The following is a 27,470-nucleotide window of genomic DNA, read 5'->3' on the forward strand; positions in this document are numbered from 1 at the left end:
ATATGTGTGATAAGTGAAGAACAAATTGAAAAAGTATAATTTTATTTCAGCAACTGGAGCACGACCTAAAACTCAGCCTGACCTAGTACCAAATCGACCTCCCACGTTTGAAGATGTATTAGACGATGATAACAATGTCGGTGAAAAGACGGAAGAGAAAAAAGAGGTGGCAGTAGATACAGAGGATATACGGCTGCAAGAGATTGACAGCGAACAAATCAGTAGTGAGGCTAGTGGCGACAAGTCTGGGTAAGTAGATAACAAGTTTACCTTGCGTGAAATGATATCGCCTTGAAGTACATCTGATTACCAATCTGAGTGGCTGCTTCTCGAAATTCAAATCAATACTAGAGCATCGTGAGAGTGCTCAGAGTTACAAAAGGGAGAAGTGAACTACTTTAGTACCCAAGTATTTTATTGCATTTCAGTAGAGATTTTTCCGTCTAAAGCTGAGCACTGCCTGCGTCGAGGATCGTACGACCGTCAGCCAACGAATCAAAATCCGTCGCTGTGAGCGCTAGACGACTCAACGCCGTCTGCTGAATGTTGTTGACAGTCTGAACGGGTTGTCAATGAAGATTATTCGTTGCACGCGTGTTGTGGCGTTGTGTTCTTCTTAGAATCGCGACAACTGTCGGGCGCAGTAATTGTCCGGCCTAAAGGATTCTCATCACAGCATTCAACAATTAAAATATTAAATCCTTTGATAAATTGTTTTAGGACAAATAAATAATGTTTTCATCTATTTTCCCCTTGGTTATTTATTTCAAAATTTATGTATTTATTTTATTTTCTAGTAAACAAATTTCTCAAGAAGATGATCAGACGATTACAAGAAGTTCCAACACTGTAGCGGCAACAACTTCGGTAGGTAAAAAAGTTCTCATCGATAGAACAAAATACCGAATAAGTGAAGTATAAAAACCAGAGATCATTTATCTCCTTTGTTTGGAGAGTACAAGTGATGAAACCATCTGACAGATGTACATCTGGTGAAATTGAAGACTAACATGTAACCTACTTTGCATAACAGACATCTACAAGTAGCAAATGCTTGTGGAATTAACAGGTGGCTAAGGCAAGCACCTGATTGTCAATGTTAATTCACAGGTGGCTAGTATAAGCGCCTGACAGAAAAGAATTTGTGGGTTGTCTAACGCATCTGCCAAGTTAACTTCCAGGTCTTTGTCACCTAAATAGCTTGTTAACAAACAGTACATAAGTGTTAAGCATTTTAGAATTTAATGTGCTTAATATCAGTACATGTATTCTTAATAATTAGAATTTGCCAAGTGCATGTTAGTGTTGAGCCTTGGCATGTTTGATACGTTAATTAGCTAGTACATATCAGATAGTCTACAGAACAGTATGCTAAACACAGTGCTAGATAACTCACCGTGTATATAAAAATTCAAGAAGTATTCGCCATAATGTTCAGTTGAGGAAGTAAACTAGCTGCAGTGGCTGATGGGATTCATCGCCCTCTCCCAGGCAATTTCAACGAATTTAAATGTTGAATAAAAATGTTATTGGTTTCATTCAAGCATTTACATGATGGCATAGTGAGTTTCTATCAAGACATTTGCATGTACAGTTCTTTGTAAAAGACAGTCAAAATCTACAAGAGCCTTTGCTCGACAACATGATGGCTCGTCACAAGATGTAGAGATAATTTCTAACAGGCTTATTTGAAAAGACTATTTACTTGAGGAGCCAACTGAAAATGAACAGAACTTGAGGGCGTTGTTTTGAATGGAAAATGACGTCACCTTTGAAATCATCACCTTTAAAATACTACATTTAAGAGTACTACTGAAAATACTGTTGATTATTGGAAACTAAACATATGAATGTAAAATCATAGACTGGAAGCTGTAGTTATAGTGCTTGACTAATGATCACTTCCTGCTTTTAACTGCGCTTCATCACTGCCAATCTACATAGCTTGACAGTCACGTTTGCGGCTTGAATCATCTCGGCAGCTTTCTCGTATTGCGCACAACTTTTTTTTTTATTCTAAAGGATTCAGATAAAATAAGTTTTTATATTTTAGGATTAGTTATAAAATAATTTTATTTATGTAAAGTATGTAAAGTGCATTCATATATAATTATACTTATCTATTGTTTATATTGTAATAATATTGAAAGTATAATAATATTTAATATATTTAATACAGAATTGATATTTTAGACATTTTAAGCTAAGTTATTTGTTAGTGGGAAAGTATCAGGCCCACATAAAAATCTAAACAACATACAGTATAAGCAACAAACTAAAAGAAAATTACTAAAAAAGACGCTTACGGGAAAAAAATTGCCATCGAAAATAGCCTTCACAGGTGGAGCGTGTAAACACAGAAGTTTTGGTTTTACAAGAGGAGGGAGTACACTTGCCATTAGTTGGTCATACCAATTGAAGGAAAGTTTTACCAGCTAGAGAATTGCCATTTATGAATCACCTCATATAGTAATATTGTAACAGGTGGAGGGTATATACCTAACACCTGTCATTTATTTAAAACCTGGGGCGGATTGCTATAAGGGGTCTTTAGACGGTCTTAACGGTTAGCCAGCTATAATCATGACGTCACTACTGGTCTATAATTACAGACCATTGCTATACTGCGGTCTAACCAGTTAGCCGTCTTAAATTTTAAAGCCTACTCAGTGGAGGCTTAAAACGGTCTTAAATCATTTCCATCATGACGTTCTGCTGATAAATTCAACAGTGCAATGGCAAGACCTAGGCCTAGATCGTCAAGGTTGGAGAACCGAACGACGAATACTCTGCACACTTCTCAGCGTCAAAATGTCAAAATAGGTCTATGGCGTTTATTTATGTTAATTTCGATAAATTTGCGTGCATCGAGCACGCATGATGTCGCCCTCAATCTTACGGTACCAGGGAGTGCTTGTTTGTTTGCATTTCAATACTCAAAGCAGTCTTAGAATAGACTGTTTTATAGCAATGTTCTTAGAGGTATGACTTTAGTAAGACCATCTAAGTGATAAAGCCAGCTTTATTCGAGGAGTTAAGACTACCAGTTAAGACCGTTTTATAGCAATCCGCCCCAGGTAATGTGCAGTCAGGTTTTAACAGGTGGAGGAATTGACATTTATAACATTCCTATATTATTTATAAATCATAAGTCAGACCAAGCAGGTATCAAATTCAAGTTTATACCTCCATTTCCCCTCACTCAGCCACTGTGACATACAAAGCAAGTCTTACTTTCACAGCTTAAGCATCATCTACACAGCTTAGCATCATACCACACTTTAAATTGTTTTATAATTCGTAAACAATTACCATGTAATGAGTAATTGGGATATTTGTCCCAATGTATTGACAAAGTTCACCACATACATTCCTCTAATTGTGTTCTTGCACACATGTATGCACAGGTTTGTGTAAATTTCTTTAGAAATACACCTATGTAAACATGGATATGCTGTATATTCTTTGGTATTTGTAAAGATTGATATACTGCATACTCCATTTTTATGTAGACCTATGCACAGGGGCATATTATTCCTTTGCACATAACCCTACCTTGGCATTGTAGCGCATGTGGGTGTTTTGTAAGTTAATTTAACAGAAGCTCATATACAATATTGGCTCGGGTATAAGCTCACCTACCAATCCCAACGTCCTGGGTACTCAAATACAATATTGACTCTGGTATGAACTCGCCTTCCAATCCCAACATCCTGGGTACTCAAATACAATATTGACTCTGGTATGAACTCACCTACCAATTCCAATGTCCTGGGTACTCAAATACAATATTGACTCTGGTATGAACTCCCCTACCAATCCCAACGTCCTGGGTCCAATTCCAGCAAGACACTCCAGAATTTTGCTGAATCCAAAAATAATTCTAATCTTCCAAGCCGTTATGTATACACCTGTTCACAGAGCATTAAGCACTCTACCTCATCAGGTTTACTTATAGATCACAATTTTAATATGGTGTAAAAAAATGGGATGGGGTAATGTCAGAAGACAGTTATATACTTGCAATAAAAATTGATGACATCATAAACTGCAATTCTGAAAGATATTTTACTTGAAAGTCAACCACTTAGATAGTGACAACACCAGATGGAGGGGGATCACCACTGTACTTAGGAGGGATTTTACATCAAAATGAGCTTGTGCTAGAGTCAGTGTAGTATGGGTTCTTGTTTAACCTAATTTATTCATGGTAACACATTAGCACAGATTGTATGTAGAATTGTCTTGTGTGATGTGAACAGTCGTCCTGTCCACACTATCAAATTAATTGACAAAAACATGTGACATGCCTAAATATTGTCATGATGACATCATATGTCCATATATAGGCACATCATGACTATATATAGGCACATCAGACTATATATAGGCACATCATGACTATATATATAGGCACATCATGACTATATATAGGCACATCATGACCATATATAGGCACATCATGACTATATATGGGCATATAATAGTTTTTTGTTCAAATGAAAATGCACCCACAAAGATGTTTAAAGACTTCATTAATATTTATTTTTCTTTTTTCATTAAACAATGTTGTTGTTTGGAAATACTGCAGTTTATTAATTTTCTGATTGTATTTCTGTATTCCCTTAGAAATATCTTATGTTTGATGAATGTTTTATCAGTTTAATATCTTGTTTGATGTCTGCATGTTATGATAGTTTATCATGTTCCCTCTCTCTCTCTCTCTGCTTCAACTTTCTAGAATCAAGCAGGGTCTTCAAACAGTGACTTGTCAAGTTGCCTAGAACTTCAGTCGGAATTGGATGCATTCAATAGTTCGCCTATTCCAGTTAACAATGATAATTACGATAGTAAACTATGAGACATAGGAGTATTATATATTCATACAAAATTTATGCAATTCTTGTTTTGTATTTTCATCACAATTTAATTTGTGTGCACTAATATTCTTTAAAAATTTGTGTTCAATATGGGATCCGTTAAAGAATCACAGCTAATACAACATTATTAATTTTACTTTAGTAAGCATTTACATTTGTACAAACATATTTTCTTCTAATTTAGAATTTATAGTTTAGTCATTATTTTTTGTTATTATAGAACATAATTTTATAATAATATGTTGAATTATAAAAAAAAAAAAAAAAGAAACTATAGCGGAATTAAGGTATTGTCTTGAACCTCCAAACCCTTTTATCACACCAGTAACTATCCCACATTAAGCCTTTAATACCATCAAATTTGACCACAATATATATTGTCACAAATCGGTATAAACACCTTGATAAGAAAAAATACCATCAATTATACAATACTTTTTGATCATTAAATGGTACATTACATACATTAAAGAGTGTTTATTAAAGTATGCCAGTTAAAATTGTTAATGCAAAATCAGCCAGTATACAGTATTCAGAAATTGCTTCTGCTCAATTAAAGTATTTTGTACATTAACAAGAAATGATGGTCACATGTTCATTAATAATAACTGTTACTCCCACCTGGATATGGAAATTACTATTAAATTTGGACTATGAAACCAACATATTGACCATCAGAAGTTATGGGATTCACTTTCTAAAAAATAATTTTAGTTTATCACTTAATAATTATACAAAGTAATTATCACAAAATAAAAATCTTTTTGAATAATAGTATGGGATGTCATGTGTATTAGTTTTTTGAAAATGTTTTGATGTGACAAAATGTATGTAAAGTATTTAATTTCAGGAATATGGAATAAATATTAGGGACAATGTCTGACTGATTGATTGACTGGCTGAAATTCAGTTTTATCAGTATATTGCTTTATGTTACATAGGGTATAGAGTAGTTTCATGCTATGTAAAAATGTATTTAGTTTCCTATTCGCTGTTTAATAAAAGAAAATATTATTTATTATTGGGTCAGCTTATATTTACCATATTTGTCATTTATCATGAATTGAATCACTAAAATATGTTATATATTATTTTTTTTATGTTTTTGTTACTTTCTGCATGAAGATTGTGTTTGCCTTTAGATATTTGTTTAAATGTTGTCGATGTATTTTTGACTGTACATCATAGCATGGGCCACATAGTATGTGATTACCTGTAAGATGATCATGAACATGAAGCACCTGTAACACACACCATGTGAAATGCATGATACTCTGGTATAACACCACATGGTACACCTATAACCAGGGGCGGATTTTGGAGGGGCGGCCCGTCCCCTGCACCCCCTTTTGGGAGGTAAAAAGAAGAAAGTAAAAGAAAAAAATGATAGCCCACAATGCCTCAAATGTTATTGTCGGGCGTCTAGAACACAAAAATTTCGCGGGGGCATGCCCCCGGACCCCCTAGGTCATTGTTGTCTCGATCGGCCCAAATTTTGGCCCCACTTTCGGCCCCCTTTTGGACATCTCTTGATCCGCCCCTGATAACACCATGTTAAACACATGGTACACCCATAACACACACCTAAAACAGATCAAGTGGCCCACAATACCCTGTAACCATACTGGTATGTGACAAATGACTCGTCTTTTTAAAAGAGACCATGTGCTAAACTTGATCTAGACCTGTTATACAAGTGTCACTACTCATCTATACACTGTATAACACTCCTGCAAAACAGCTGCAATAAACCTGGGGACACCTACTGTACAATTCATCTGTTTGGTATATCTGCAACAATACACTTTCAAACATGTTATAGATAAACCTAAAACAAATCTTGTTGGCTAAAGCACATTGACCATTGGAAATCAGGCAGTTTGTCAGCTTAGTTTAAGTGTTCATGACTAACCAATAGTTAAACTAGGCTAAACTTTGTGGAAGGTGCTGCATTTAGTTAATTAAAGCTTAAAACTTCCCCCTTTCAAGATCATACAAGTATAATTTCCAACCCTGGATTTAAACATTTAATTTCAGAGGCTTGGCCAATACAACACAATTTTTTGTCCTAACAGTGATTATTACCATAATAAACATAACCATATATAATGAATGAGTTGAATGAATTATTGTTATTAAAGTATAGTGGTATGTTCTTTTTAATTATAAATTTGCAATATAATATTTTCTTAATAAAATATGATTTACCTCGAAATTCAATTTATGTATTTTGATGTGTTCATTTATTCTTAAAATCCCAATAGTTCCCTTGCATATGTACACATGTAAATGCAAGATGTGTATTGTAAGCATTTATGATCAAAATTCTGTGGTCGGGCCAACCAACTAAGAGCTTTTTGGGGTCAGTCGATGAAATCATCATCATCTTGATGGGTTTTATACAAAGGGAGGAGTGGATTGGTACAGTATATCAAAGATCATATATCCTCCTGGTTTTGAGCCTGTAACATATATAATGCATGCCTTATGCATTAGTAAGAATCATTAACTTATGTTGTTCTGTTATATGCATTCCATCTGTTATTGTCAGTAATGTACTAAAGTATTTATACCATCTAATTAAGTTATTACTTTTTGTTAATACTAACATGAAACTTTCCTTAAAGGTAAGATGTCTTCAACTTTCCATTTTGTTCATCCTATGTGCATTTGAGTTGAATATTCAGTTGTTGTCTTGAACAACTTAAACTGTTAAGCTTGCCTGCTAATTTCCCTTGTGTAGTTTGCTATACCTTAAGAAGCATGTGCACGTTGAATGTATCTGCAGGTAACATCTGTACACTAACACTCCAAGCTAATGATTAGGAAGAAGCAACTTCTTTGGGAGATTTCTTAACAAATGTTATTGTATTCTGCTGTGTGTGTAGTGATGGCCAACTAGTTATAAAGTAGTAAAAACACTCAAACTTTTGGAATTTGCTGGAGATTAGTTTCCGGAGATTTTTTCTTGTTCACAGGAGTGTATGAGACCATCCTGAATTTATATACTCTGGCGACTTCATATGTGTACAGTTATACAGTACTGTACATCTATGTTGGCACTATTCTTCCTAATAGACATGGCACTCAATATATTTTTATGCAATATATATCTGCAAAAGTTTTCTCTGGCTCCATTGTAGTACCTGTACTGATTAAGTATCCACATTTAGGATCATTCATATTCTATAGCCTGCATCATCCACATAATAAACGCTATATAAAACCGACATATTATTATTATTATTATTTATTAAATGCATTCATCCAATTTGATAGTATAGCCTGGTGATAGTATGTACCATAGTCACTACATTATAGTAGTGCAATAGTATCAATTTGATAGTATAGCCTGATCGTATATACGACAGTCACTTCTGTACATATAGTATGTTGTTAATACATCACTTGGCAATCCATTCGATGTAGAGTCAACCCATTTGGTGAGTTACTTGCAGACTCGTTCAAATTATTTGAAACAGTGCACTTCCTAAGCCTCATGCATAATTCTCCATTTAAATGGTTTATCATTTCAGTAGTAATTCAAAAGTTTCTATAACACCTGAAGGTTTGTCCTTATTGCAATATAATATTGTTATCTATTTCCTTACACCCATAATCAGGTCAAATTTTAGTATCAACTACGGAAGATCTGTAGAACCTGAGAACTCTGCTTTTTGAATGTGAATATAAAGAATTTTAAAGCTTTCAAAAGCTATTCTGCTTGTTGCTTCAACAGCATTTTCAACAAATGATCATATGTATTTTATGAAACATGAACATTGACAATACTGTATTGAATGGTGATGGGCAATAACATATTAATACTGTATTAGCCACCAATTGTAAGCTTAGGAAAATATACACCAACGCTTTCTAATGACACTATGATTTACATGAGCAGGACTGTAGTATGCACAGATACAAGAAAATGATTACAATATCTGTAATCATTGATTGTGATTACTTTTCTTGATAAAGTATTAAGAAAAACCTCAACTAGTATTTGTATATGAGAGTACAGCTTGTATTGTAGCTCTATACAGTAGCATGATGTATATTTGTGTTTCTCTATATTGTTGTTATACCACTTGAACATCATAGTTTTATCCACACGCTTTTCTTTGCACTTTTCATTGCAAACACATCTCAGCTCCTGCATTGCACCATGAAGTATTGATATTTTATTATTTCTATTTTTGAATTTTTTTTTTGTTTTTTTTTTTTTTTTTTTTTTTGTAAAACCAGAAAATTTTTTTTTTTTTTGTTTGACAAACCAGAAAGTTTACTATAGACTCCAATGATACTTCATTGAATGTTGTAGATAATTTTACATTAATTACATTTTCAATATTGGTAAATAATATCCAAGTTCACTGTAGGTAAGTTTTTTCATGTGTCATTCCTATTTGCATAAGACTTTCCTAGCCACCTTGCACACTGACTCATTTCTTTTTTCTTATATTTTGCAGTGATAAACTACACACCTCATCTCATGTGAGAATCAACTTCTTTCATATCACCTTCTTATGTGTTGAATGCTGTATTGAATCTCTGTTGTGGCACAACAGCATACAGTAATTGCAGATCTCAAAGAATCTATAGTCTGGTGACTTTGCAGGTGTTATGCAAATATTAGATGAGCAGGTGGTCTGAGAATATTAGATGAATAATGATTTACAGTAAATCAACTATTGGTAGATGGTTCACTATATAGTGAATGTTAGATATGTGGTCCTAGATTTTCATTGTACCAATGAAAAATACAATTAGCTGTTCTACACGTTCATTAAATGAAAATCTTCACTTATGAAACACAATTGTTCATTAAGGAAGATGTTTATTAAATGCATGTGTTAATAATTAGTTAATGTGTTAATTAATATCATGTGTCATTTTAACACAGATATTAATTAAGCATACGTTAAATGCAGGTGTTCTCGGACAACAGTGTACGATGCTGTCTGAGTTGGCCTTTACAGAGGTGTTCAGAGTGTAAACATTTTGTAACCCGGCCGTGGACATTCTGAAAGTTAGCAATGTGAAATGTCTGTAACAAATTTACGAAAATTTCTAGGTTACAAAATGTCTGCCACCCATGTTAATTAACATACGTTTCATTATAATATGCAGGTGTTTACTGAATACAGGTGATCATTGATCAGGTGACTTGTAGAGCTTTCAGAGATCATTATACATAGTAGCATAAACATTTCTATGGTCATCAATGGATTATATGTCAATTTAGTTAGTTGGTACAGGTGGATTAAATTTGCATACAGTCAATAATTATAATTATTCATGATTAATTACTGCATCTGCTATATGTTATTGGTTTTAGTCATTACAAAACATAGACTATGTTGTGTAAAATAGCACTTTGTTTTTGATAAAAAAGGAAAATCTTGAGCTGGATTATAACCTATAAATGGGCATTTTTGTTGTCATTTTTGTTGCATTTTTAGGTGCAATATTAAGAACAGGTGAACTGTGAGAGAATATTTGGCTTTTTAATTTTCAGTGCAGAATAATTTAATTGCATATCTAACACACAAATATCAAGTACATGAGTTATGGTTATAATTTACTTTTACCAGACTGTTTTGTTACACTCAAAATGAATTGTGGTAGAAGTATCAAGTAGATGTAATTAAATAGTCAATTCCATTATTGATAACAGATTTGCATACGATTAATTGCTTTATTTATACCACTCTACATGATTACCAGACATGAACAGGGGAGAATGTTTACTTTTTGTATAGATTTGTAATAAAAATGATAAAACTCACAAAATACTAATTCAGAATATTTGGTTGAGTATATTTAGGGGTCTTGGCATACATCTACTACATACATTTAAGATTAAACTGGTATTATGATGTAACTAAAAGTAGCTTTTAAACCTCAAGACGAATGAAATATAGAAAGGCCCTTTCAGTCAAAATATTTAAATAAAATTGATGAGAAAAATAATAATACATATGGAAGGTTCTCTTAATAGAATTATCGAGTAAACATACACAGATACAAATTAATAATAGATAATTGACTTTTGTATATTATTTAGTAAAAGTACTGAATAACATAGTACAGTAATTGCATTTATGAATAAAGGAGAAATTTGTAGTGTACCTATAAAGGGAAAATTATATGTTGTTAACTAAACACAGTGTTCAGATTTAACCAGTAAAAAAAATTGTTGAAATTCTGGGGAAAATGATCAAGTGTTTTTATATGAACATTTTGAAAGTATTTTTAATTTCGTATCTTGCCAGTCAAAAAGTGTTTTTTTAGACCAAGGTAACCAATTCAATTTCACTTTTTACCATACAAAAGTGTTGATGTTTGCCACCAGACCTTTAAAAAAAAAAAATGAAGTACTAAATCTGAGTCAAGTGTACTAAAAGAAAATATATCCTGGTTTGTTTTTGTTTTTTTTTAATTCAATGATTTAGATTTGCGTAGATTGACTGTCTTGAAATGAAATATTTAACCATCACCTTCAATGTCTTATATCATTCTTGTGACTCCATCATAATGCATTTGTACAGTAACTTTCTGTCGTTCAGTTAGCACCTCTAGACATTAGTGGTTCAAATTGCTGATGGAGGGCCTGTTGATGTTTGCTCATACATTTCATTTCATACGGTGCATTATTTTATCCAACAGGCCAGTCAGAATGTCTTTTATACTACATATCAACTATAGAAACAGAACTATATTACCATCAATTTTTAATTAATCAATTTATTTATAAATCTTTTGCTTTAATATTCCATATCTCTGCCATGTTAGTTTCTAAATGTATATTTTATTTTGTCTCCCTGTACAATCCATTCTGTTTTTGTTTTTCAAACATCAGTATAATCGGTATGCATATTCTGTTAGAGGGCAGCATATTATATGCTATTACTATATTGATTTTTGTGTATGTTAACAACTTGTAAAACTGATTGGTAAATGTGTACTTAGACTTATAATATTATGTATATATGTTGTATGTATTTATCATTTTCATCAATTATCAGTATGGTATTATTATTATCGTTTTTACCGTATTTATCTCATGGATCAAATAACTCCATTTGTCATTATTTTTTTAGTGGAATATGTTTACTGGAAATTTTCACTTAATTTGTTCTGCTGTACTTGCAAGAATAAATATTTAGAAATGTATTGTTGTATCCCAGGGTTGTCCACCAAGCATCTGTTCCAAGGCAAAACATTGTAACTTAAAAACATAAAAGCCGTTAAGTTGTTCTTGCCATGGGGCAGGAAATGGCTTGGTACGTGTTACTTAGGTAGTTTTGGTTTTGAATCGCCTTAAAAGTTATTCGAATTGGGCACTGTCAACTTAGACAAGTTTAACTGTATTGTCATTTCTATATTTCTATTATAATTATTATATATTATTTATTATATTTATTATGTACTGTTATCATAATTTTTATTATTATTGTTATTATTCTAATTATTGAATTCAAATTATATAAATGGATACTGTTGACCTGCAAACCCTGACCTACAATGGCTATTCATAATGCTCGATAAAATTCAGCAAAAATTGAGGTCTATATATTCAAAGTATGTGTGCAATCTAAATGAAAAAAGAAGAGATGACAAGTGCTGCAGAAAATTAGAATTTTGTATGTTTGAAATTTAAAGGTAATTAAAAATTAAAAGGCCGGCATGATCACCTTGATGTCACGTCTTGTTACCGGTAGACTTGCTCGTCGATCTTCTTCAATGGGGTCATTTCGTTAGGTGTTGATTCGCACCGATGGATTTGTAGCATGTATGCAATTGCTTCCTAAGAATTTAATGTTTATAATTATAGTTGCCATTATCTTTTGTTATGTCTGTATTGATAATCACTCATGAATATTCATATATGCATGTGAATACACAAATGAGGTGTTCACTGATGCATGAGTTGTATTAAAGAAGTATATAAGGATAAGTAGTTACTGTAAGAAACTATTATTTACAAAATAGTTAAAGTTTAAAAAGTAAGTACAATATTGAATTCCACAATGTAGCTCAGAAAACTTGGACAATACTGACTATATACTAAGTTCTATCTATTGTATTTTTTTCCACCAAATAATTATGTATAAAATACAGCAATAAACCTTATGTTACTATAAAATAGGAAATTTTTTGTGTTTTTAGTTATTCTTCTCAAAGGAGTGACTGTTATTCCTTGTCCCTCTTTATGTTGTCGTTTGTGGTTGTTAATTTATTCAATAGAGTGGTGGTGGTTCAGAACAGTAATTTTGTGCAATTTTAAGCTGTTGTAAATTGATTTAGAATGTATTATGCCAAAATAATTGTTAAAAATATACCAGTACCTAAATTTCCCCACTTTTTGGTTCATTGAATAATGACTGACAAGGGGCTTTACCTGTCTGACAGGGTAGGACTTGCATAAGAACTGATACGAAAAGTGCTTCCAAATCATCAGCATCATTTACTTCATATACATTCCCTTAAATCTATACTTTATTAAATTAATTTATTTACTGTACTTTGATATAGCAAGTCAAAGCTACTACATTTGTATATAATACATACTGTATATAAACTCCAGTCTGTATGCACACAACCTTTATATATGCACACATTATATTTGTGTGCTATCCTTCATAAGTAATTCAGCAAAGAGGCTGCAAGTCATATTGAAGTTTCAATAAGTCCAGTGGTGGTGCCAGTCCCTTGGGCCGGCCTGTACCCACGATGATGTCATCGGAATGAAAATAATTTGCCTATCCAAATAACGTTTTGATTGCTAAACCCTAATATAGTACTGTAGTCTAAAAGAACAATTTGGGCCACACTAAAGCCATACAAACTGAACCCCACCAGGGTTTTTTTATTCTGGGACCCTCATCATAGAGGCTCTAGTAGGCCCCTTGGTTCGGACAAAATCCCCATCACACAGCCTGTCGGAGCCACTGCTGAATAAATAACATTCTCATTATTATTTATTTTGCTCACACTCACAATGATGACTCATCATTTACTGTATATTTGCCTATAACAGTCACCACCATTATTTACGTGTACTTATGTACTGTATTTAATGGTCAATGTTTGTGCCTATGTGCTTTCCAGGCCGAGCGAAAAGAGCAAAACCAGAAAAGGACCTCTCCAGCAAACCACACGTAGAACACCTTAATGTCATTGACTTCTTTTACATTTTCCTGAAGGGAGTGCGATGAATTGTGCTATGATGCAAGCAATGCCGTAGCCAGCTGTTGGGACAGTCCCACACAATTTTTCTAATAGGTCCACAAAGAAATGGGTCCAAATTATGTACCTGTAATTTCATGCATAAAATGGGTCCACTTTTCTCATATGTAGCTTAAAATGGGTAAATTTAAGAAAATGGGTCCAGATTTTTAACATTTTTGCGTAAAATGGGTCTGCATTGTCTGAACTTGCACGTAAAGTGGATCCACTCTCATATTGTCCCATACTGTTTGAAAATCCTGGCTATGGCATTGGATGGAAGGACTTGTTGTGGAGCACAACATTATTCAGAATAAATAAATGAGAGCACTCCCCCCCCCCCCCCCCCACACCTACTGGATCCACCCCAGTATTGAATTGGTATAAAAATGTCATTTGAGTCTACTTAGGACTGAATTGTTTTAATTAGCTAGTTTTTGGTGTCTTCTATTGGACCTTAATGTGAAAGCTGTCAGAAAGAAGAAATCATGATGTCTATGTATTTAAGTTGTCCAAACACTGACAGACTGACTAGTTGCCAACTCAGAATCTTAAGACTTGAAAATTGTAATAAGTAGCATCCTTTAATAATGAGGATTTGTTCTGCTCAGGTGTTTTTTTGAGTGTGAAACTTCAGGAGGGTCCTTTTGACTGGGACTTATAGGCATTCTGTAGACAAGCAAAAATGAATATGTAAACAACCAACTCTACAAAGCACTGAAAACTATTTTAATATAAATATCAGACAGGAATGCTGAATTTGAAAGTAGACAATTAAATTATTTATTTTTATTCACAACATTTTGACAGTGTGATACTAAATGTCTATCCCATTGTACTGTGTATAAACTCATAAATGATCTTTATTCCTTTATCTTGCAATCATGTGGTATTTAGCATGGATGTTATTGGCCACAATCACACACAAATGTGATATTAATTTGAAATTATTAACATAATAACAAGTTCATTGAGGGTACTTTATAACTGTCAATACTACAGTACTAAAATGCTGTGGAAGACTAAAAACTTATATAAAAAGTATAAACCTACTGTACTTGTATTTCTTGAATATTGATATTTTTAACAGCATAATTTAAATGTATGTACCCAGAATGAAGGTTTTCTAATGAAATAAGCACACTCTTAAGTATGGCACTTATCTGAATTTGAATTTTTAAAACTCTTTCATAAACCTTTCTTCCACCCATGTGCAAACTATTTACACATTTCAAATTACTTTGAAAGATAAACAAGAATATGACTAAGGTTGACTCTTGATTGGTTTGGGTAAAATTAGCAATTTATCTTTTTTTAAGTAAATAAACTATCAAAATATATGTTATTCATATTCTAAACTGCCTATGGTTAACTCTACAATGAATAACTATAATTTTATTAATATGTTCAATATCTTTAAAAATTGGCGTTACCTTGTCACAAATAAATTTAGTTTGCAAACAATTGTTGATAATCTTTAAGCGTATTTCCTGTTGTCTTTAGAATACTTAAGCTTTTGCATGTGACGATCAGGGTGCATTGCACCATCTATGTTTCTGCATAGATTTCTTGTTACTATTAACTGTCTTAATTCTTTTTATTATCATATTCTATGCAAAAGTCTTTGTCGAAGAAACTTAAACGTACGCTGGTACCATGGGATATGGACAGGGGACTCTGGAAAACTTAGTTGGCCATCACCATCTTTACAAACTCTAAAGAACAAAAGAAGAGAAACAACTCCATTAAACATATAACAAACCTCATACATTCTAGTTTATTGCAATGCAAACATGGTAAACATGAAATATTGAAGTCACAGTACAAACATAAAACATGAAAACATGTCAAATTTGATAATAATTGTCCACACATGCTCAGAGAAAATGGACAGTCAAGAAAGTTTGTTTTTTCCACACTTGTCATTAATAGTTGGGCGTACATCCTGAGCAAGTTGTTAATGTGATTATTATCTTTGTTTTTTGGTATTTCAGCATATCTATATTTCTTTTTAGTTTGAATTTTTGTATGAAGTTCTTATTTAGTTGTTAAATGATGTGTAAAAGATAGAGAGCAACTTAGTTCAGTCAGCTAAACTGGTGGTAGCCACTGTGTGTGTGGGCTGAACCGTAAAGATCTCTTGGTCCTTGGTTCAATTCCCATCATTGCTCTCCTTGTATCTCAGCTATGGGGCTGAAATGCAAGTTACGATAGCGCACCGTCTGAGACGTTTAAGCTGTTAGTCCTGTGTGCATTATGGCTCATTCACACGTAAAAAAATGAAGTACACTCTTCGGAAAAGAGTTGGAGATTGTCTCCTAGTGTACTGCCATCAGAAGGACCCCACTGGGAATAATTCTTCTTTAGACTTTTGTGGAGGAAGTTTGGAGCAGCGGGAACGGTTTGGTTTCCCAACCTCGAGGTTGGGGTTTCAATCCCTCGCTGTACACTTTGGTTATGTCCTTCAGCAAGGCACTTTATCTTCACTGCCTGCTTCTGCGCTGATTACCAGCAGCAACACTGAAAGCATGTGGACACAATGACCCAGGAAAAGAACTGCGCTTTATAACCTCAAGGAAGAGGCACATTATCTAATGCAATCCATTGCAGCCTCATGGAAGAACACCTTCTTGGTGAACAAGCTTCTGTTGTAAAAGAAAGATTTTATTATTACGATACTTGATACCAACCTTCATATTGGACCTGTCCTTGGGAATCTTCAATTGTGTTAATAAGTTCATTGACCTCATCATCAGTCAGCTTCTCACCTATAGAGGGGGTAGTAACATGCCATCATTTATTATAATAATAATATTTATTTGGATTTACACTTTAATTTAAATAATATTTTATGGTCTATGCTTAAGTGTCGGAGTGGCACGCCTTGTGGACATGGGGTCTACGGTGTACAAAAACATGTAAATTTGTTTCATACTTATTTTGTTATCTTCCTTTATTAAAATTCATCACAATAAAGTGTTTTAAGTTAAATTTTAAGTTAAAAGATGACATTACTAATATTACAGTTAAATGCTAATTCTTTTTAATATTTATTGATACTGTTCCGAATGTTTTGTCAATTTTTTTAATGAAATCATACCAAGACTCGTCAAGACATGTCTCAGCTCAGCTGCTGAGATGAAGCCGTTGCCTTCACGATCAAAGACGCGAAGGCCTTCACTGAATTCCTCATGTGACCCAGCATCGATCTTCTTACGCATGCTATGGTAGATGGGAAGAAACTGCTCGAAGCTTACTCTCTCTGAAAATCAAACAACCTTTTGTTAAATTCTCCTACTCAGAAAAATGTGGGTATGATGCGTCTCACATACACAAAGAGCCAAGAGAAACAGATAGTCTTGGACTTGCACCGTGTGTGGACCCTAACCTTACGGTTTTCCATTTTATTATCACTACATGCTTTTGTTCTAACTCTGTTTCATTTTGTTTCATTATTCTACATTTATCATTTCAAAATAACATGTCTTGGTGAAAAGGGAGGCTTCTATGCCTCCTCTGGGTTTATAGCCTCTCTACCAAACACTGATTGGTTCATGTACTGTATCATAGATATATATATTTTTTAATATCTATTTGTATACTTCTTTACATAACGAGAGTTTGAATACGTGTAGATATATATTTTAATTATGTAAAAAAAAATTATATTGACATTACCTCTTTGAAAACAAATTGTGCAAAATATGATGGTTGAAATAAAGGTGGGATGCACCCACGAAAGACAAAAAAAAAAGAATGAATGAATATTAATTAGTGAAAGCAAATTGTTACCAATTAAGGTAACGTAACGATCGTTCTAGATAATCATATGCAAGGTGTATAGAACACCTTGCATACATTAGTACTGTATGCTAATTGAAAAGTTGTAAGCTTAAATGTTTGAGTTGAACGTTGAGATTTGGACTGTTCCATTTGATGTGTAGTGATTCTTTTATTCGTAATCTAATTTCACTGTTGTCCTGGTCAATGACGTTGAAGCAAGTGGTATTAGCTAATGTTTTGCATTTTTCAAATCTCAACGTTCAACTCAAACATTTAAGCTTACAGCTTTTTCTACCCCTGTCTCTTATACACATCTAGATGTGTATAAGAGACAGGATTTAGGCCTTCTACAGGCTTCAGAGAATAAACATTTGTTTAAAACCACCAGTTTTGACATAGGCCTACTATATTTATTTTACTTGATTATTTTTCGAGAAAAACAGAACGAACCATAATTTCATTGCGAGAAGAACAAATGTCTATTTATTTATATAAGTTCGGCATGTTCATATACAAATAACATATAAAAATGAAGTAAATAAAGAAAGACATTTTCTTCAATCATCACCGTTTATGTAGCCACTGTTCAGCTGCTGAGATGAAGCCGTTGCCTTCACGGTCAAAGACGCGAAGGCCTTCACTGAATTCCTCATGTGATCCAGCATCGATCTTCTTACGCATGCTATGGTAGATGGGAAGAAACTGCTCGAAGCTTACTCTCTCTGAAAATCAAACAACCTTTTGTTAAATTCTCCTACTCAAAAAATGCAAGACCACACTCAGGCAAAAATAACCAATGTTGCAGGTAGTACACAGTTACAGTGGCACATCTTAAGCTGGGAATGGGGAACAATTTCCAGCTAGTTCCCCCTCACTTAATCCTCGGGCCCCACAGACAACCCCATATCAATAATACTAGATATATCATTGCACAGATGTTATATTGATGCTAGTGTGAATGTAGACTCAATGAGAAGCTGTTATCTTTTTTGAGTATAAATAGATGAGAAAACATTGATGGGACTATTGGGGTGGGGGCTACTGATGACTCTATACAACTCTATTTTTAAGAAAAATCTTACCATCGGGAATGTCTAGAATACTCTTTTTGACCTCTGACACTGTTGGGTTGAGTCCAAGTGCACGGGCAACTTCCCCAATCTGAGCACGCTCTATCCTATTATCGCCTTTCTTGTCAAAAAGGGAGAAGGTATCCCTGAATTCTGGTGGTGAAATAAGATAAGATTTAATGATTTATAAAATCTGAAATTATTAAACACCTGAGCAAAATAAATCCTCATTATTAAAGGATGCTACTGTGTTTTACCACCATTGCACACAATTTTCAAGTCTTAAGATTCTGAGTTGGCAACTAGTCAGTCAGATACAGTGTTATGGACAACTTAAATACATAGACATCATGATGGGTCTACAGTATTAATATTTATTTAATTACGCCATATTTTATGAAGGTGAATATTGAATAATGTAATACGGTAATTTTGAGATAGTTTTTCAGGTAATTTTCAGACATCATGGAAACTTTCAAGTACAAAATAGAAATTCCATTTACATATTGAATTACTAACAATGCTGTATTGTTCCTAGGATCAGAAATCAGGCGCCATGCCAACATACTAATCCTTTCATTGATAAATTGACTACGAATTGGATTGTGTTATGTGTGAACATCAACGATAACCCAACCCACAAAATTCTGAAAACTTATTTCCAGTGGTGTCTTTCTGTTGGTGATTGGGTAGTACACAGGGAGAAAGCCCCCACGGTTTAAATTGCCGACAATTGTACAGAAAACAACTATAAAGTAAAGACAAATTTTTGGACTCTGAGAATCATAGAAAAGTTTCAAATTTTAAAAAGGTTGCAATAATCCAATTGCATCATCATTTGGCCAAGTGTAAAAAAAAGTAGTTTTTTGTCCTAATATTTTTAAAAAAGGAGAATGAGGGCATTTTTCTTTTCTTTTTTTTCAACACCGAGATGGTAAATTCAAGATGGTTGATGGGAAACAGCTACTACTGCTTTCTCACTTTTACCAAGTAGACACATTGAACACAAAAAAAAGAAGCACTAGACATGATTCATATCATCCACGAATGATTGACAGAGGAATTTTAGTGATGTGAGTTAGCCAGATTTCCGTACATTTAATAAAATAAAGGAAATTAAAAAAATAAAATTAAAAATTGGTGGAGGGAAAATGAATACGTGTCAGGACAAGAAACTAGTAATTATTTTTTATTTGGCCTAAAAAATTACACTATAAATATACAATGTACTGTATTGTAAATTACACTATAAATATACAATGTACTGTATTGTAATCGTTAATTCCTTGGCTTAGCACCTATCCAAACCTGTGGGTGGTAAACAGGGTAATTTAAAGTGGAATATTCAACACTCAAGGAAGCGTTACTTGAAAATGGAGACCTCTTTTGTGCAATAACAGAGGTTAATTTGTCCATGGCCATGCATAATAATAATTCAAAAACATCTTTCAAAAAATGTTGAAGGCCAAGTGGACTGTTCCAATGTTAAGTGCACTTACAGAATATTGTTTTAAATAGGGTTCATGCTAAGATTCTATGATTCTCATAAACTTGCAAGGGACATTGAGCCTCCTTCATCAGATGAGATCAGGTTTGATGCCTCTGAAGGCTCATGTGTAAATAAACTGATTTAAACTAACATTCTTCCCAAATTGTTCAACTTTTCTAAATTGAAAATTACTTATTTACTGTAAATTCTACAGTATACAGCAGAAACCTACAAAATGAGCATAATTTCAATAACATTTATTCATAGGTTCTACTGTAGGCTCGTTAAAATTTACCACTAATTCTTTGTTTTAAATGTTACGTCAAGGTGCTCTAAAAATTCTAATACTGAACAATTATTTGTTTTCAGTGTAATAAAATTTTACAGAAATCACAATTGAATAGAAATACAACCGACCTTCATGAATAATGAGTGATGACACATGACTAAGTGCTTAAGTAAAAGCGCATTATGATTCTTCTCACAGTACTGTATTGTACTGTGCTAGTCATAGTTTAGAATTTAGTTATCAGAGAGGGAGTTGGAATACCGATGATTCATCACCATTATTAAAGGGGCAGTCCTGTGCAATCATACATGGTTCAACATCAGTGCAGTATGTAATGGGATAGTGCTACTGTACACAGACCCCTCCGTTGGACATGTTGTACCCCTCAAAAATCAGCACAATTACAGGGGATTCAACATCAGCTATACTTAAGCACCCCTCATTTGGACATGTTGTACCCCACAAAATTCAGCACAATTACAGGGGATTCAACATCAGCTATACTTAAGCACCCCTCCGCTGGACATGTTGTACCCCTCAAAAATCAGCGCAATTACAGGGGATTCAACATCAGCTATACTTAAGCACCCCTCATTTGGACATGTTGTACCCCACAAAATTCAGCACAATTACAGGGGATTCAACATCAGCTATACTTAAGCACCCTTCCATTGGACATGTTGTACCCCTCAAAATTCAGCACAATTACAGGGGATTCAACATCAGCTATACTTAAGCAGTCCTGCTGTACAGCATAGAGTAGATCAGATTCAGCATCGGTATAAAGATACTAACCTAACAGGAACCGTCCGAGTAATCATTTAACAATCCGTTTTAACTTAATATAATGTATCTGATTATAATTTGTACAGTCAGTATGTAGGCCAGTATGCAAGTTCATTGAAAAAGTCGAAGATATAAATGGGGCTCTTTATTTCACTTTCAGCCAATCATAGAGATGAAAATATCAGGATGTTCACACTCTCAGCCTGATTAGTGAATGATCATGAACATGCGAGAATGCTACTTTAAGGTACCAGTACATCAGATGACTCATATAACTTGATGGCTAGCGACTGATCAACTTGCTATATACTGCTGACACAAGTTTATTTACTTCCCCTAATAATTTTTAAAATACAGCAATACAAAAATATATGGAATTTCATTTTAGGCTCCACATTATATTAAATGAATTTGGATTACCTTGACAGAACATTAATATTTATACTGTATTTATCATTTCTTATTCAATGTATGTATATACTGTTATAATAGTTTTTTTTTATAGATAATAACTGCACAGTGCACATTAATAATAAAATAAAATTCATTTCTTCTTAACCATAGAATTAAATTCATAAACTGAATTTGTATTGGAAAATGTTAAAATTGTTGATTGTGCCTTATACTGTAGTGTAACAGGAGGTACAGTTACATACACAACATTCGTTATCATTTTTGATAGTATATCTTGGATTTTAAATATCCGTTGGGTGCTAGGTTAGAGTTTTAAAAGAGGGCGTGGCCACAATTTAGGATTCAAATTACTTGTTTAAACCTTGTTACCATCATATTTGCAACCGATGAAAAACACATTGAACATGAAATTGATGCTATGTGGCTTTAGTATTGAGAAGTTCTCACACTATAATTTAGTATGTGAAGTACAGTACATTACTGTAAAACAAATCAATTAACATTCCTCAGGCTGCATGGATGTGGGTCCAGTACTCCAGCTATATAAAGTGGTCTTCCATTTACCAATTAATTTTTTTTCTCAGTAGTCGTATATGAACTGAGAATTACAGTATGTCAATAATTAGTTGACAATGAAGACACTGTTCTGTTTGTCTATTCATGCAGATGAGTTAGGTGACAGGGTGAGCATGAACAAGGGCTAATTTGTTCCAACAATTGCTTCATGTTGATAGCAATGAGCACATATGATGATAGAATATTGCAAGCTAGTAAGCTTTCTCCATGACTTTGAAAGAAGACATTATTCTATGCACAGACCCTGTTCTAAATTCACTATGTATTTTAAAAATAAATCTGAAAATGTACTTGTACATGGAAACATATAGTTAATTGTTAATACGCTACCAGCGCTATACAAATTTCCATTATTATTATTATTATTATTATTATTATTTATTATTATTTATTTTATTATTATTATTATTATTATTATTATTATTTAAACCAACCAAGGATGTATAAAATACCTTCTTATTTTATTCAACAAAAAATATTAGTGGTCTTGTCAAAAGTACAAATTCACCAAAAATGAAAAATTATTTTAATAACAATTAATTTATAAACTAATAATAAAGATAATTTAAAAGAGAACACATTAAATTTTCTCTGATTTGCCACTTATATTTATGTTTGATTAATGTAAAGGAAATGATATTAAGAAAAATCTTCAGAATTTAATTAAATTAAAATCAAAGTATAGATGTAGACATCCAACGAAATCCAATTCAATACTGACATTGCTCAAGCATTATGCAAATGTGTGAGGGTCAATTAATTTTAAAGTACCAATATTCTGTTTTGTAGGGCAATTCAACACAAAGTTTACATCAACAGTCGAACACCTGTTATTCTTGAATGCTACCAGGAATGAAGATGCATAGGGTACAATCAAAGCCCCACCCATTTTAAGCACTTACTAAATGAAAAGAGTCAAGAGCATATCCTAACATGTCTGAAAAAACTGCATCTAATAGAACAGAATTGTTTTTGAATTTGTAGCTAGGTTAGCATTAAAGTCACATACTAATTATATAGTAATTAAATGTTACAGCAAGGCCCTCCAGTCCACCAGGCTATCAACAGCTATTGTATACTTTCTACTTTTGTACACATCACTTTTCTTTGCTACAACTGGAAACCTGAATACCTTTCAACTATAAAACTATAATAAAACTAAGTAAATATTCCTTCAATCAAACAAAACATGACCATCACTACCTACCATCAAGGTTTTCCTTATCATCCATAATTCTTAGCAGAAATTCAATACAGTGTTATTGAGCAGTAAATCCAGACAAGCACTCCCTGTCTTCTATGAAACCTGACTCCTACTTTAGTTATTATACTGCTGTCACACTCAATAAATATATGACCTTGCATTCATTTCCACCTGACCTAAGTCCTCAAAGCAGACTAACCAATCACAAATCACTTCCGGATCAAGGATCTTCCTTATAAGGATGGATACCATGATGTCATTGACTAACTGCATAGAGTATAAATTTCTGGTAACCACAGTAACCACAGACACCCATTCTAACTGCATATTTGTCATTTTTTTAATCTAAGAGTTCACAAGTCGATGAGACAAGTTTTCAATCTGATGAATTCTAAAACATTATATGAAATTAACTTCTTGTATGTATAGTTATACTATTATTAATAAGTTTCTCTGTCCTCTGTAAAGTCAATGTTCAATTTAAAATAGCAAATTTAACCGGTACATTCTTGTCCAGGCTGCCCAATTTCCATTTTAGGTATAACACCATATTTTTTTTTTCATCCAGCATTTGAATCCTGTGTAGCACTAGTATAGTTTAACAAATATGGCAGTGTAGTGTTGATAATATGGCAGTGTAGTGTTGATAATATGGCAGTGTAGTGTTGATAATATGGCAGTGTAGTGTTGATAATATGACAGTGTAGTGTTGATAATATGGCAGTGTAATGTTGATAATATGGCAGTGTAGTGTGGATAATATGGCAGTGTAGTGTTGATACTGGTAGCAAAAGATTAAAGGAAGTTCTTTAACTTTTTTCAATGTAATTTCCTTTTGGACAAATACATTTGAATTGAATTAAATACAAAGAATGTGTTGTATAATAATAATTATAATTGCAGTAATAATAATAGTACAGTATGATGAATTTTTGTGTGCTATTCAATTTAATAATATATTTCATATTTACTGAAGTATAACATATTTTTATATAACTATAAATACTGTTATTTAATAAATTGTTTACTTAAATTTACTATAGGCGAAAAAATACAATTTTGATTGTATTGTTTTGTGTGGTTGGTGTTGCTTTAAGGTATGGTTGGCATTTTATGTAAACTCAAGACATTTTAACTTTTGCTGCATTTTGAGTTATTACCTAATAAATAAATATTCAGCATTCTGCATACAGGCCTTGGCCTCCTTGGTTCACAGCACTTGTTATACAGTAGTTAAGAAACAAGTGAATAAAGTGAAGATTAATTCATCTAAAAGTCTGTTTTTGGATGTTAAGTTAGACTGTAAGTCTGTACACGGAAGTCATCAACTTTTCCCTCTGTACTCCATTATTATTGGGTGAATACAAAGAAAGACACATCTATTTTAACATTACCAAAATCCACATAGCTAAACAAAAGGAATAGCTCTGCAGTATTTGCAGCTGGGCCATAAATCTTTAATTATGCATTTTACCAGTCCGAGATTACAGGCAAATGTGTTGGAATTATGTTCATTCGCATTTTACAAAACACTCTCCTATCCCTAGCTAGTTCTACATTTTAAGGCCTAAACTAAACTTACAGCCTTAGGCTAGGTGGCCCAAAAAAACAAGGCAGTGTTCATCCTTCATTATTATGCCTGCCTAGGCTAGGGTCATTCCTCCTATTTTAGTATTTATTAAATATTATTTAGCCTAGGCCCAAGCTAACTAAGCTTAGGCAAACTCAGCTGTTCAGTTTAGTTCGTTTTCAATATTTCATTGGGCCTCCATTTACAAGATTTCTCAGTCTTCGAAATAGTACCACAGTGCTGGGATATTTATTGTATCTCTACTACTACTAGCCTAGAATAGGAGGCTAGGCTACTGCTGTACAGAGGAAGGTGGGTAGGCTAGGTGGCCTAGGCCTAGCCTACCAAATTTGACCCATCACGACACCTGTTTGTTCGTCGTATAACTTTGAACACAAAAAAAACAACGTACCTGTTATTTGGTCTTCTGTTAAGCCCTGTGAACAACAAAAACATAAGTGATCATTAGAAAGTCGTAGACATCGACTGATTACAGTAAAAATTAATTGTAAATTTTACTTACTCCTCTTCCTGCCATACTTGGTCCTTGGTACAAAATAGGTGAATAAACTCAACACAAGACGACGGGCGTTTCCAAAAGGAAATACGCCCTCTATTGTCAACGCTATTGATGCTGCCAAAGAGATAAAAAGAGATGAGAGGTCTAACTCTGTTCACACATGGAGGAATTAGTACATTGTCCACACAATGAACTTTTATGATGTGCCCATATTTGGGCATCATGATCTCATATTACACACATATATGGGCATATCACCGTTGTTTGTGACAAAAAAAAGTTGGTAGTGCCGACAATGAAATAAATAAATAAATCCGGGCTTTCGACACGTATCCAGTATGAGTATCCCACTGGTATAAAATTGTCCGCCAATATAAAGGACGGATCACTAAGGAATTACTTTAAAATAATTCCTCCTTGGATAAATGAACATTTAGTTTTTTACATTCTGATTTTTCATTGTAAATTAATAAATTACTAAATTTATAAGTTAAGCAAATTCAACTAGGCCTATGGAATTGAATTTTTCATTTTTTTTTCCTTTTTTTCTTTTTTCTTTTAGTTCATCAAAGACTATCTTTCAAACTTTTTAATAATGGTGACCCTGGTCTCTGGGCGTTGCTACCTTTGCAACAAACCTAGAAGTACAGGAGAGTGTAGGGTAGGACCTTCGACCCAGTAGACTAATGACATGCAATCAAGGCGTGTGAAATCAGGAAACAGTGAAGTAATTTCACTGTTCCCTAGTGAAATGTAGTACATTTCGGTAGTAGAATGGTCCTCAAAACTTGAGACACAATAAAGATTGCAAATTCATTATTTTATACTAACGCAATCTGAAATTTGTAGCAATCGCCAATAGAGTTTCATTTGAAGACTTAAATATAGAACGTGTGCCTTATCCTGACTCAAAGATATCTTTACTCTGATGCCAATAAACTTCAGCAATACAATATAGTCACTGAATCAGGGGTGGATCCAGAAACAATTTCTGACGGTGGGTGGGGGAAGGTTATAGGTAGTCCATACCTACCTCAGCCACAAAATGGTTGGGACTGAGGCTAGCAAATTTTAATAATACACCCTTCTAGCCCCTCAGAAATGGCACTCTAAGATGGTGAAAATGCTTTGCATTGTTCCTCGACAAAATTATATACTTCTTCCCGACGGGAGTTATGCTCCCGCTGCCTCGGCACCCCTCCCCTCACGGGGGTTGGTCTAACCAAGGACCTATAGTCTATGACTCTATTCAATACAGGGACCCAAAGTACCGGTACCTCTACATTCCAGGAAATGGCACTCATTCAGACTTAAAACTTGAAAATTTTATCTCCATTTTTTTAAAACGACAAAATGTACTGGACGGCTGTGCATCCCACCCCTGCTGGATTAATACGATATATGACTTACAGTCGATTTCAGAAACACATTATGCTGTTACTATGTATCAACACTGCCCTTTTGGATCAAGTGCATTAGAGCGAGGACCATGGGTGGGGCAGAAGGGGCCGCGACAAGAGAGCGCACAGGGCGTTACGCACTGAGCATGGATGCTGGGTACTACACAAAAACAAAAATAAAAAAGACAAAAAAAGCGTCTTTTGGCCTTTTTGATGTATTCAATTATAACTTTAAAAAATGAATTATATAAATAA

The 27,470-nt window shown here is 33.6% G+C and overlaps 2 protein-coding genes across 5 annotated transcripts in view; one reads left to right on the forward strand and one right to left on the reverse strand.

Moving 5' to 3' along the window:
- The window catches only part of LOC117115713 (phosphatidylinositol 4-phosphate 5-kinase type-1 alpha-like), a 37,423-nt gene extending 24,384 nt beyond the window's left edge, over positions 1-13,039 (forward strand). For 2 of the 3 annotated variants that reach the window (XR_004446598.1, XR_004446599.1), the window contains 4 exons: positions 51-249; positions 798-867; positions 4,742-7,507; positions 9,353-13,039. Coding sequence is in view for 1 of the 3 variants with exons in the window: in XM_033259617.1 (XP_033115508.1) it covers positions 51-249; positions 798-867; positions 9,353-9,355 (272 nt within the window). In the remaining 2 variants the exon portion in view is untranslated. The remainder of the gene's footprint in view (positions 1-50; positions 250-797; positions 868-4,741; positions 7,508-9,352) is intronic. The other variant, XM_033259617.1, reaches the window with a different exon arrangement.
- Positions 13,040-14,820: 1,781 nt separating this feature from the next.
- Positions 14,821-25,947, reverse strand: LOC117115714 (myosin-2 essential light chain-like). 2 transcript variants are annotated; one of them, XM_033259618.1, is made up of 6 exons: positions 25,819-25,947; positions 25,708-25,732; positions 18,980-19,120; positions 17,215-17,376; positions 16,805-16,882; positions 14,821-15,829 (listed from the first exon to the last, which is right to left on the reverse strand). In XM_033259618.1, the coding sequence occupies exons 1-6, from the start codon at positions 25,831-25,833 to the stop codon at positions 15,801-15,803; spliced, it is 450 nt and encodes a 149-aa protein (XP_033115509.1). In that variant the 5' UTR covers positions 25,834-25,947; the 3' UTR covers positions 14,821-15,800. The 2 variants fall into 2 exon arrangements, with proteins under 2 accessions (XP_033115509.1, XP_033115510.1); XM_033259619.1 differs by lacking the exons at positions 25,708-25,732; positions 25,819-25,947 and adding an exon at positions 23,729-23,885.
- Between the last annotated feature and the right edge of the window lie 1,523 nt (positions 25,948-27,470).

Source organism: Anneissia japonica, unplaced genomic scaffold (genome assembly GCF_011630105.1).
Source record: "Anneissia japonica isolate Jap-2015-1 unplaced genomic scaffold, ASM1163010v1 scaffold3262_len730253_cov190, whole genome shotgun sequence".
Classification (NCBI taxonomy): domain Eukaryota; kingdom Metazoa; phylum Echinodermata; class Crinoidea; order Comatulida; family Comatulidae; genus Anneissia; species Anneissia japonica.

Coding starts and splice junctions, on each gene's coding strand:
- LOC117115714 (XM_033259618.1), bottom strand. Junction 19,121..25,707: donor AACAGAAGACCAAATAACAG/GTACGTTGTTTT, acceptor TTTCACCACCAG/AATTCAGGGATACCTTCTCC. Junction 16,883..17,214: donor ACATGTCTTGACGAGTCTTG/GTATGATTTCAT, acceptor CCCCCTCTATAG/GTGAGAAGCTGACTGATGAT.